The 11,878-nt window shown below is 44.2% G+C and overlaps 1 protein-coding gene across 1 annotated transcript in view; it reads right to left on the bottom strand.

Moving 5' to 3' along the window:
* The window catches only part of LOC110189310 (ecdysone receptor), a 44,740-nt gene that overhangs the window by 6,192 nt on the left and 26,670 nt on the right, over positions 1-11,878 (bottom strand). Inside the window, exons 3-5 of the mRNA XM_020959351.2 lie at positions 429-946; positions 216-359; positions 5-157 (exon numbers count right to left, since the gene is read on the bottom strand). Of these exons, the coding sequence (XP_020815010.1) occupies positions 5-157; positions 216-359; positions 429-946 (815 nt within the window). The remainder of the gene's footprint in view (positions 1-4; positions 158-215; positions 360-428; positions 947-11,878) is intronic.

The following is an 11,878-nucleotide window of genomic DNA, read 5'->3' as shown; positions in this document are numbered from 1 at the left end:
GTACCTTCAGTAACGTTATCTGATCTTCCTGGGGAATCTTTGTAAACGCTGGTAAACCCTTTGCAAATTCAACAATCAACTGAACTGTGAGTATGGTTATCTCGGTGATGTGCCGAAAGCTGACATCCGTCTGGCTCTCGTTCTCATCGGGTTGACTCTGCAAAATTATGGTTAGAGTTGCCAGCCACAAATGTGAGATATTCGAGGTTACCCACCATTATACGCCTGAGATCCTCTTCGGATGGCTGCTCGTAGCCATCCTGGTACCAAATTAACTTGTATATAACGGCCAACTGATTGTACGTTAATGGAGGTATATTGCGCGCTTGACACTTGGCCAAAATATCATCAGGTAGTAGCTGTATCAGCACGAAAAAGAAATATGTTATGAATAATGATCTTGGTTAACATTAGACCGAGATTCTTACCGGAATTGTGGCATGCTGGGGCGCCTCGCATGTCATCAGATCGAGAATCTCCTTCTTGACAAAGTCATGGGAGCTGCCGGAGCCGAGGCTGCCACCGTTGCCACCGTGCTGCGAGCTGGGCGAGGTGGTCATCTTGTCCTTCTCCTTCTGGGCCTTCTTCTCGCGCCGCTTCATCGCGCACTGGTTCTCCGGGACAACGCACTCCGGCCGCATGCCCACGGCCAGGCACTTCTTCAGGCGACACTCCTGGCACTTGCGTCGCATGTACATGTCCATCTCGCAGGCGCGCCCGAACTTGCAGCAGTACATGGCGCTCTTCGTCACGCTGCGCCGGAAGAAGCCCTTACAGCCCTCGCAGGTCAGGGCATTGTAGTGGTAGCCTGAGGCACGGTCGCCACACACCAGGCACAGCTCCTCCTGCACCCGCGGCGCGGGGCCCTTCTTGCTCTTCTTCGCATCGCAGCTCTCGTTCGCCGAGTATCCGTTGAGGCTGCTCGAGGGCGAGAGATCGTCGCGACCTGTTGGGCGAGAGGGAGGGGAGCGAACGCAGCTGGTTAGTATGGATTATTTCAGTAGGCGATCCATAAAACATTAGACCCCAATAAATAAATTTAGCTGTCGCGGAGTTCTATGCTCTCCGCCATTTGCATGTTTTGCAAGCTCCGAATCTGTATCTGAATCCGACTCCGACTGGACACGTTTGCATGATAATCTGTGCCGCTGTATCCAATGGCTTGCGTTAGGGGTTTGGCAACGCCCCCACGTTCCAAGCCCCGCCGTTCTTCCCCGAAAAATTTAAAATTCAATTAACGTTTTCGCTCAGAGTCAACCGTACGGTGTACGGCATGTATCCAGCCGTTGGAAATCGAGCATAGTGATTGGACAGAGGCTGAAAGTCATTAGAGGGGGAGTTTTGTCCTCAAAGGAAGATGTGAACTCGCTAAATAACATCACTAAATAAATTTTCATTTAATTTCCACATCGAAAAGGCGCCTAGAATCACATAATTTATGATGATCCTTCCATCGATGCCTCCACTGACAAACTCAAAAGAATTGAGTTCGATAAAAATGTCATAATACTTTCTGTACTTTTATTTCTGTCTGCAATCCATCAAGCCATCAAGCCCCATTATCGATTACGTTTAAAACTATGAATGGCGCTGGAGATACATTATCCGAATAGTCACGTTCGCAACACTCCCACAAAGATATAAAGGAATATCAAGTGCAAGTCTTTCCCTACAAAGGCACTAACGACGGGCCCAGGAGTGGGTGGGCCAGTTAGAAGGGGCATGAGGATGTGGATATGGGCGTTGGTAGCACACAAGCGAATAAAAAGATGCGAAAAAGAGGCTTGGTGTTGTTGCAACTGCAACGGCAACACCAACACCAACACCAACAGCAATGGCAGTGACAACAACAGAAACGGCAAGGAAGGCAGACACAAGACACGGCTCAGACACTTGGCGAAGACGATAGCCACGCCAGAGGGGGAGAGGACGCGGCTAAGACGTCACTTGGCCACAAGTGCACCCTCTGCCTCTCCGCCCCTTCTTGGCGTGCTTCAACGGCAGCCGAGTGCAACGCAGTGCATTGTCGGCCTAACACAGTTTTCCGCAACCAGTATCCACATTCTGCACCTCCACGTCCACGTCCTGATCCACGCTCAAATCCCTCCCTGGACGTCGTCTGCCCACAAAGCGCACACTGCCATAAAATATTACCCATACGCCCCGTTGTCTTGGCTACTTTCCCTCCCTCGCTGCAGTTGCTGCGTTTCAATTTCACTGCCAGCACTGACAGCAAGTGGAATAAACGACGGCGTCATGCAAACTTTGTCTGCTCCAGCGACTCATGGAAAATGGAAAAAGGAAAAAAGGAAAATGGAAAATGGGGAGACGCCAGCATGACTGCATTTTCACTGCACTCGCGTTGGTGAGTTCGAGAGAGCTGCTGCCGCTGCTTCGGCAGGGAAATCGTGTGGTTAAAAGTAAAAACCTGCTGCAGCGACGACAGCTTAGGGGTACCATATGAGGGGGCTGAGCAAGGCCAGTTTCTCAATCTACATTAAGTATTTCTTTTGCAGATAAACTAGCAGTTAAATAACTGGTTTCTTTAAATCTTATCTGGCAAATGTTTCAGAGTTAGGAATTTCTCGCGATGACAGGACCAAAACTATATTGCTATTTAAGGTTAGCTTGACTATTTGGTAACTTTAATTAAGACTAAGGAAACTGGACATCGAGAAGAGGGGCCTAGGACATGATATAACCGCTCGAAATCCAATGGAGCAAAGCTTAGCCATAGAACGAAATGAATTTAACATAGGCCAGTGCAACCTCAACTTTATAACTGCCACACACACTGGCGCACACATTTAATTTTTCGCTTTTGCTCTATGAAAAGACATTTTCCATCGCACGCAGGAGAAGGAACGGAACGCCATCGAGTAGCAAACAAAGGCGGAAAAGCAATGGTTGAAAAACTGCACGCCAAAGCGGCAACTGTGGAGCTCAAAAGACACCCCTGAATCCGCCCTGCTGCCATCCATCCCATGCCTCGGAGTTTGGAGTTCATTGTGTTATTGTGCTGGCTCGTTCGGCCCTCGCTCGTCACTCCGCACTATATACCCACATAATCCCAGCAAGCGGGGCTGCCAACTGGGGGCCAAGGCAGCGCCATCCGGACGGGGGCAGGCCATAGCTGTGGCCATGTGTGCACGGCCGCGAGAGTACAAAACATGGTGCAGCCAGAGCTAAACTTTTCGTCAGTGCTGGCATTTCCGCCACAAGCAGTATTTTCCATTATCAACAGAAATATGTTATACCAAAAATTGGTTTTCTTCTTTAAATCAAAGATCTCCAGAGAGGATCCTAGCTGAAAGCAATCCCTTAGAAATAAGCTTTTTTTACTTTAAATTGAAAAAAAAATATATATATAACCGATATTACGGTTCATTATCCATATTTGGTAATATTGTAAAAATCAATGATTAAAATAAGAATTAATAAATAAATAATGCACCGATATATTTCATGTTCCTATTGATATTTCGCCACCTCTACAGCATAGTTACGGAAAATACCGCTAAAAATTTCAGGTTCAAGCTAGCTATATTTTTCCCATATAAAGTAAGCTAGGCATCACTTGGCGCCCAGTAGCCTGCGCCATTTCTCTCCGTCTCCTTCGCTCGCTTGTCGCTCTTCCCCTGCACTCTTTGTTTAATGCCATCTCCCTCGCGCTGCACGCCCTTGCTGCAAAAGCTGAAAAATGTTGATGTAGGCCTCGAAATTGTGCAGTTTGCCTTTGGCATTGCCACTGTCACTGCAAGCAGCGCAGTCGACGTCGGCGTCCCCCCACCACCCCGTTTACAACGAGGGAGCTGTGAGCGAGAGAGAGAGCGGGTTGCATGTCACACAAGCTTTTGCCGTGGTATAGGTAAGTTCTCCCTTCGCGCTTCGTGTGCGTGCATTTTGCATTTTGCATTTCATTTTGCCCGTTCGCTTTACATTTGCATTTATTTTTTCACACACTTTTTGTGTTCTAGGCAAAGAAATGAAACTTTTTGTTGCTGCTCCTGTTTGTTGTTATTATTTTTTTATTTTTTGCTTTTTACTGGCTGACTCTATTCTATAGCAAAGTTTTCCTTTTGTATGCAGTTTCGCTTGCGTGTGCTGGTGTGTGTGTTGGCTGTGAATGCAATATTTTTAAGCGGCTTGTTTTTTGTGTATGCACAAAAAGAGGAGAACAAGGGGCAGAGAAGGAGAAGGAGAGAGTAAGAGAGAGAAAAAGAGAGAGAGATCTAGAAAGATAAAGAGAGAGGGAGAAAATGAGAAAAAAAGGGGGGGAGGCCACTGCAAATAGCGCCTTCTGTTGAAATGCAAAATAAATAAGTTCCAAGGCGGCTCCCCAACCAGCACCCTCCTTTTCCCCACTTTTCGCTGTTTGCATTTCAGCAAGTTGCTCTCTAGCGGAGCCAAAAGACATGAAAAAGTCAGCCGAGGCAGAGTTTGCTTATGCGATTTGGAGACTTCCCTTGCCAGTCTCCAATCCGATCCGATAGGAAAACGAAATGCAGAAGCAAAGGGAGCTAAAAAAGATACATACTAACATATCTATGTATATACCATACATAAATATGGATTGAATTTAGTGGTCACATGGATTGACGCTAAAAGCCGTACTATTCGTACTTAAAGGTGCAGCAGGGGAGCTCTGCAAGCTGGTGGATGCAAGATTTTTCTGACTTTGTCTTAGAATTACAACCCCCTTTAGCCGGAAATATATCCTGCTAATCACCTGGAACGATTAGTTATCCCTACTTAAAGAGGGTAATGCTTCAAACTCCATTCACCGGTAGTTTTACGCTGGTTTTCGGTTTGATAGGGATTTGAATACTTTAGTAATGCATTAAATGCTTAACATGCATTCAAATTTGTTGAAGGTTAAGTTATTTAGAAGTGCCTTAAAAAAAAAAACAACTAAATCTTTAAGAAATGAAAACAAATTTTTATAATATTTTCGACTTTCAATTAAAAACACGCGTTTCACTATAATTAACTTTATTTTTAGTAAACACCCTTACAGAAATTCGTATAAGTCTCTATAAGTTACGAGTATTTATTATGTAGTAGAAATACATCTCATTTCAATGACACATTTCTAAGTACATATTATTGTTGTTGTTTGTTTATTGACCAAGGCCCAACGACTTTGACTATGGCGGCATTGCAGGCGATTACATAAACGAAAGCCGACGACCCTAAATCAAAATACGTTGAGCAGGCCCAACTAACCACCGAAACTCCAGACTATCCCCACGGAGGGGGTGATGGGGTCGCAGGACGTTGTGACTCGGGGTTCGGGGATTGCGGATTGGGGCCTTCTACCTTGGCTTTGGCCGTAGCTAGGATGAATTGTGATGGCCAGCCGGTCGAGTAGCTAAGGCCAAAATCAACACGGTCCGCCCAAACGAGCACGGGGGTCGCGCAATGGGGTGCACCAAGGTATCGGAGTTGGAAAACTGTACCACAGCTAGCGCATGTCCGCGCATGCAATCCCTGCAGCGCTCTCTCCGTCTTTCTCTCTGACTCTGTCACACTCTCCCTGCCTCTGCTTTGGGGTTGCACACGTTTTTCTGTTTGAGGGGGTTCTCTAGTGCAAGGCTGCAATTTATTTTGCACGAGTTTCTCAGTTGTTAGGCACGTTTTACCACCCCCGAGCCGCAGAACCCCCAAAACCCCTGCGTGCCTTGGTTGTATGGTTGAGAAATTGATTTTTTCAGTTCGTTGGCATGTTGCCGCCTGGCCATGTACTTTCTTGTTTCTGTTTCTGACCAGGGGCAGGGACACGGACAAGGATCCGTTGCCACAGCCAGAGCCGGATCCGGATGGGGTGACGGAAGGACAGGGGAAGGGGGATGCACTGTGCACTGTGTGTGCTAGGAGCACTAGGTGGCTGAAAAATGCTTTTTAACCTACTTTGAGCACAGGTCGACATTTAGACGAGGGTCGTCGCATGACCTTTCGTGTGTTTCGGAACGCATTCTCCGGCTTTCGGCTTCGTCTTCGTCTTGCGGCTTGTTTTTGTTGCTGCAACTGGCAAGAATGCGCCAAACTGCACAAACAATAACTGTAACAAGGTGACGCCATTCACAATAGTTAACATGGCCGCCAAGGGATGATCGAAAGGCTTGTTTCCGTTTCCGCTAGGCGGATTGTTTGGAAAGTTTTTCCACTTCAACAATAATCGATGGTGCAGCATCTACTGTTGCATTTAATAACCCCAATCTTTGTCATTGGTTTGATTGTGTGATTTAGCAAATAAAAATACTGTTCTTTTCAATACCGAAATCAACTATAAAACGAAACCTGAAAAAAACTGAAAATAGGTAATTTGCATTTTGAAGTATTTATTTTCCTTATATTTTGTTTTTGAAAATTCTAATGTACTTAAGGAAAAACTTTATAATTTTCATTAGGCAATACTCATTTTAACACTTCCACTCCGCTAATGAGCTCTCCATGTGCCATCTCCGGCACCCCAGTTGCTCCTACCAAGCTCCTGTATGTATGTACAATATACATTGTACATACATATATATATATTTAAAAACTGGCTCTATATGCAATTTTTGCCCCACCGGAACCCGCCCCCTTTTTGCGCATTCCCTCCCTAATGATATGTGTTTGCATTTGCATGCCGTGCACACATATGCAAAGTCATGTGGAAAGCTGGCTTTGTTTACATTTTTCCTCTTTATAACCAACATATGTACATCTGTTCGACATACCCATGTGCGATGCTTTATTACGAGACTGTTCCTTTCTGCAGTCGCTTGCCAACACTAGAACTCTGATTGTTGTACCAAAAAGGAGCAGGCGAATACCCTTACTGGAAACGGGAAGTTTTTTCTTTAAATTTCTTTCTAATATTTGTTTGGATTTAAATTCATATTAATAAATTATAAAATAAAAACGAGCATTTTTGAATTGCTAGAACCTCAAATTACAAATTATAAAAACACTAAAATCTTAAAGTTTTATTTTTTAAATATAGGTTCCACTGTATGTGGAATCTAGTGGCAGAAGATGGAGCATGGGTCCGGGCGTGGTTGCTACACTTATGGGCAAAAGTAAAGCACCGGGCCCAGCGAACAATGGAGCGCAAAACAAATGGCAATGGAGTGAAGCCATTAAGAAACACAAAGCGAATAGCTTGCTGGAAGAAAATAGGAAAAACAAACCTGAAGAGAATAAGAGCTAAAATAGATGGACAAAGAAATGAAGAAGTTTCAGCGCCACCAACAAAAGCGTCACAGTCAGACGCGTCACCGTGATTGTTTCTGGGGATATGAGAGAGGTCCTTAAAGTTGGTGTTATCCCAATAGAGAATGATACTGAATAGAATGAAAAGATTCACTAGTTATCATAAGAAATAATATAAGTGGAAACAATGAAATATGCTTACATTAATGTGTTTCCTTAGATACATATCAAGTGTTGTATTTGAAACAGTAAAAGTTAATAGTAGATTGTATCATTACGTTAACTTTACTAACACTGTGTAACCTGCAAGTGGAGTAAACCCCACATTATTTTCTCCAGAAAATTATTATCAAGTCCTTCTCCTGCTCCATCCTGCCCCACCAAACACCCCGAGCACCACTGTTCCGGCGTGATTAATGCGGGCACTGAAGCGTTCTCCTCAGCTGCCATGCAAAATCAGACACACAACAACTTTGACTCAAGTGCAGTTGGCGGTGCTCTAGCTTCGGCGAACGGAAGTTTTTAATTAAATATGGAAAAATAGAAGTAAAACGAAACGAAAGCGGAGCGTTGTGCAGAACCTAAAGCCATGAGCAGGCTCAAACACGACCTTGTTGCGGTAGGTAAAAGTCGCGTTGGACTTACTATAGCTTCGCCCTGCATCCCCCCGCCTCGTCTGGCACTTCTTCCACTTCCACTTTATTATTATTGTTATTGTTATTGTTATTACATTATCAACATGTTGTTGTGCAGCATCCAAGCATCCTCCCACTCGCCCCTCCGGCAATTTGTGCGGCTTTGTCGTGTCGTGGTCGTCGTCTTGGCTCCAGACTTATTAAATATCAGCCACATTGTTGCTGGTCAGTGATTTTTATTGAGCGACACGGACAGCAACGGACGTTGTTGTTTGGGCTCTGGGACGATGTACAATGTACAACGCACCATGTACATATTGTTGCCGTTGCCGTTGCCGTTGCCTTTGCTGCTGCTGCTGCTGCTGCAGCTGTCTTTTATTATTATAACTGTCTGACGAGCACGGGTTAGTGTGCGTCCTTGAAGTCGTTTACGTCACTCGTAGACAGGGGGGGACCGCGGAGAACCGCCTCGGCTCCGGATAATGCATTCAATGCGGTTAGCATTAATGGAAATGCTGAATGACAGCTATGGCGAGGCGAGAAATGGAGCTGTTCGATTTCAGGGAATATTGCTATCGATTTCTGATCGCCTTTGTTGTCAGGATTCGATGTGTGTATTGCCTTTTAATACAGAAGATAGGAAACTAGAAGATTGTCTAACACCTTTTATGTTTATCATTACAAGTGAGAAACTTTGTAATAAATAAAGATTTCAGGATAATAAGTTGCGTAATCCCAGGAATAATACTCCATAAGTTATGGATTTTCAAAAAATGTGAAATCAACCAGTAACATTGACATCGAAAACACATTTCCCCCGCTATTTTATGCACATTTTGCCGGCTCACAAGGCATTGAACTGCACCCAAAGGCGGTGGGAAAATTGTTTATACGAAATTTTTAGGAAAAACGTGGCGCAGTGGCCGTGGGGAGACTCAATCGTTTATGGTTTTTGTTTACTTCCCCCGCAAAAAGCAGACATTTGCAACAAATTATTCCAAGCGAAAAACGTAGCACGTTCGATGCTTCACTTGCCATGCAAAACAATTTCCCGCTGAACGTTGCCGCCGGCCGCCAACTGTGCGTATACGCGATTTCCCTGCCTCTTGACATTGTGGGAAATTCTTTTGTCGAGTGCAGCAAAAACATATTCGGTATACATTACATATATGTATGTACATATATTTGGGGTATTACATTACAACGTCGTCAGTTGAATGTAAAATGAAACAAAAACCTTTCGAGTGGAAGCGAGGGGTAAGGCATTTGCTCGATATTACAAAATTCGCTTCCAGGAATTCGTTCAGTGTTTTTAGCAAGTGTGCGAAGAGAAATTCAATTTTCGACTTTTATATCGCCAGCCAAAATTCAGTGGAAATCGGGTTCAGGTATTGGATCCCTTCACTAATGTCGCCATATTTCTGCGCGACAAAGATCGATCTGCTTTTGAAATATTTAGAAGACAATATATACAAATACATTGGGAATCTCTGATGTGAAGGGAACACCTGTTTCATTTTTAAGTAACCATATATATTCACCAAGAAGGTATCCATTTGAACTATGAAAGAATACATTTAGAATTTTAGAATTATTTTTAGCAAGTAGCAAGTATTTTGAAGTTTAACATATAATTCCCTACGATTTTTAGTAAATTATTATCATAGACAACTTCTACAAAGTTGGCTTTAAAAACAGGTACACAAAGGTATGATATTCCTTTAATATTTTTTAATAAATGAGTAGCATCAATCATGCCTCCCTTGGCTCTCTGCTCAGGAATATATTCACCATAAGCCTAATAGGCCTTATTAGCCACCTTTTTCCGTTGTGAACTGATCCTAACCGCCCTCATTTGGGCCATGTCAGCCGTTGTGCTGTTCCCCATTTTTCGTTGGATATACTTTTGTGTGAGCAGCCAAGTTGTCTGGTCTAGACCGACTATACTTTTTGTGCCAATTGTTGTGCGTATTTCGACGCTTTGTACTGTTGTTTTTTATATTGAAAACAATTTATTAATTTTATTTTCGGCGTTGCTATGACAAAATGTGTGTCAAGGGGCAACTTGTCAGTCATAGGATTTCTGCCTGTCTGTCAAAAGCCGTTTCGTTTCTCTCGAAAAGAAATTGCGCAAAGGCAGCTGTGAATGTGGGAGTCGATGCCCAAAGATAACTTCAAAACGAACATATTGAACACCCGTACAGATACAGATACAAAAGTGGCCCACTGTGTGGGCCTTACCTGACGCGAATTTCTTTCGATATACTCAAGGGGTGTAGGGTGGTCATGTGGCTTACCTGCAAAGAAACAGAATCAGAAATGTAGATTAGCAAGTGCTTGTGGTGGAATACATTGTAGGTACATATAGTATGTGGTTCGGCCTAGTGCTTGCAGCTCCCATTACGTTTCCGCAGAGAAACAGAGAAACAGCGCCAGCAAGCTGAACTTCACAGCTCGGCGACTCACTTCCGCTGGCCACTTTAATTACAGGCAAGAGTCGGGCCAAAGCCAAGCGATTTTCTCGGCCGGGTAAATGAAACCGAACCCCAAGGTAAGGCTCGAGAGCATCGACAACTGAGCGAGAACTTTTGAAATCGCTTTCAGCTCGAGTGTTCCTAAGACTATTTATAAACATGCGATCACCATCATCATCATAATAAGCAACATCATTACCACCAGAACCCTACGAAAGAGTGGCTCAAACTCGAGAGGCACTGGAGCTATTAAAGCTGTCAAGAAGCTGGCAGTTTGTCAAATGATACAGGAGAGCTCCCAGAGCCCTGGAGCTCCATCAGGTTCTCCAATCGGGAAACCTGCCGAGCCTAGCCTTTGACAAGAGTCCTTTGCCTTATGCCAAGAGAAAATGCAATTTGGTCTAAACAATACATATATTTCTTGTATCGTTTAGTGTTACTGATTGTCATTATGGCCAGGTTGCCCACCTGAAGGCAATTAAAATAAAATTAAATCCAATTAAATCCCATGAATGAAGAAAATAAGTACGTATAGAAAAAAGCAGAGATGGAAACAAAATCAGAAGCAGAGAGAGGGAGAGAGAGACAAGTCAAACAATCGCTCATGAAAAATGAAAACCGAAGAGGAAAATGTGCAAAACAAAAGTGGCCGCGGCCACATTTTTCACATGGACCGGCTAAAATGGAAACCACTTTCAGCCAACAGCAGCAGTCCGCAACTAGTTTTGGCCTCTAAGTAGGTTTGGCAAGTGCAACGAGTGCACTGGGCAAGCGGGGCGCTCGGCGATCTCTATCGCCATCTTGGTCTGGTATCTGTATCTTGCAGATACACGACGAGCTGCAGCGCCGCTTTCTAAACAACCACCACTCCGGTCTGGGGCACGGGAGCTGCTGGTGGGTCTGCTCCGGCCTGGTCTTGGTCTTGGTCCGGTCTTGGCTGGTCTGGACTTGGCTGGTCTACGTGCTTTCGCTTTGTATCGCATCGCATCGCAGCGTATAGCTTCAAATGCTCGTTTGTGCCACAACATGGCCTTGAATTTTTAATCAAGTTTCGCGCTAGTCACAAGCTTTGAAAGAGAGCCCCAAAGGCATGATCATGGCTGCCCCTGCCCCTGCCCCTGCCCCCGCCTCTTTCCCCATTCCCCTGCCTCTCACCGCGTCGTTTTGGCCAAGTTGGTCTTAGCCACGGCTGTGTGGTGTGTGCGTGTTTTAGGCACTAAATTCAAAACAAGTTCTATTGAACTTGGCTCGGCAGCGCTCTTCAAAACAGCAAAACAGAAACCGACACACAAAAAAGTTGCCTCGTTTTTTAGGATTTTCTGAATTTATTTTTTGCAAAATGATTAATGGAATTTATGGGTTTTTTCTCTGCTCTTTTTTTTGGCAACAATATTCGTGTGTATTATATATTAAAAGGAAAAAATATTATTTTACCCGTTGGACCGACGAATAAGCAGCAGCAACAAAAATGCCCGCTGTGCAAGAAGGATGAACGAAATGTGCAAAAAAATACATATATATATTTTTAAGTAAGCAACCGAAAAGAAAACTTAATAAAACACCGAAAATTAT

This window comes from Drosophila serrata, unplaced genomic scaffold (assembly GCF_035046125.1).
Source record: "Drosophila serrata isolate PLE 108 unplaced genomic scaffold, ASM3504612v1 contig_267, whole genome shotgun sequence".
In the NCBI taxonomy this organism is placed as follows: Eukaryota; Metazoa; Arthropoda; class Insecta; order Diptera; family Drosophilidae; genus Drosophila; species Drosophila serrata.
The sequence above is the reverse complement of the archived record's forward strand: the minus strand, read 5'-3'. Positions and strand labels throughout refer to the sequence as shown.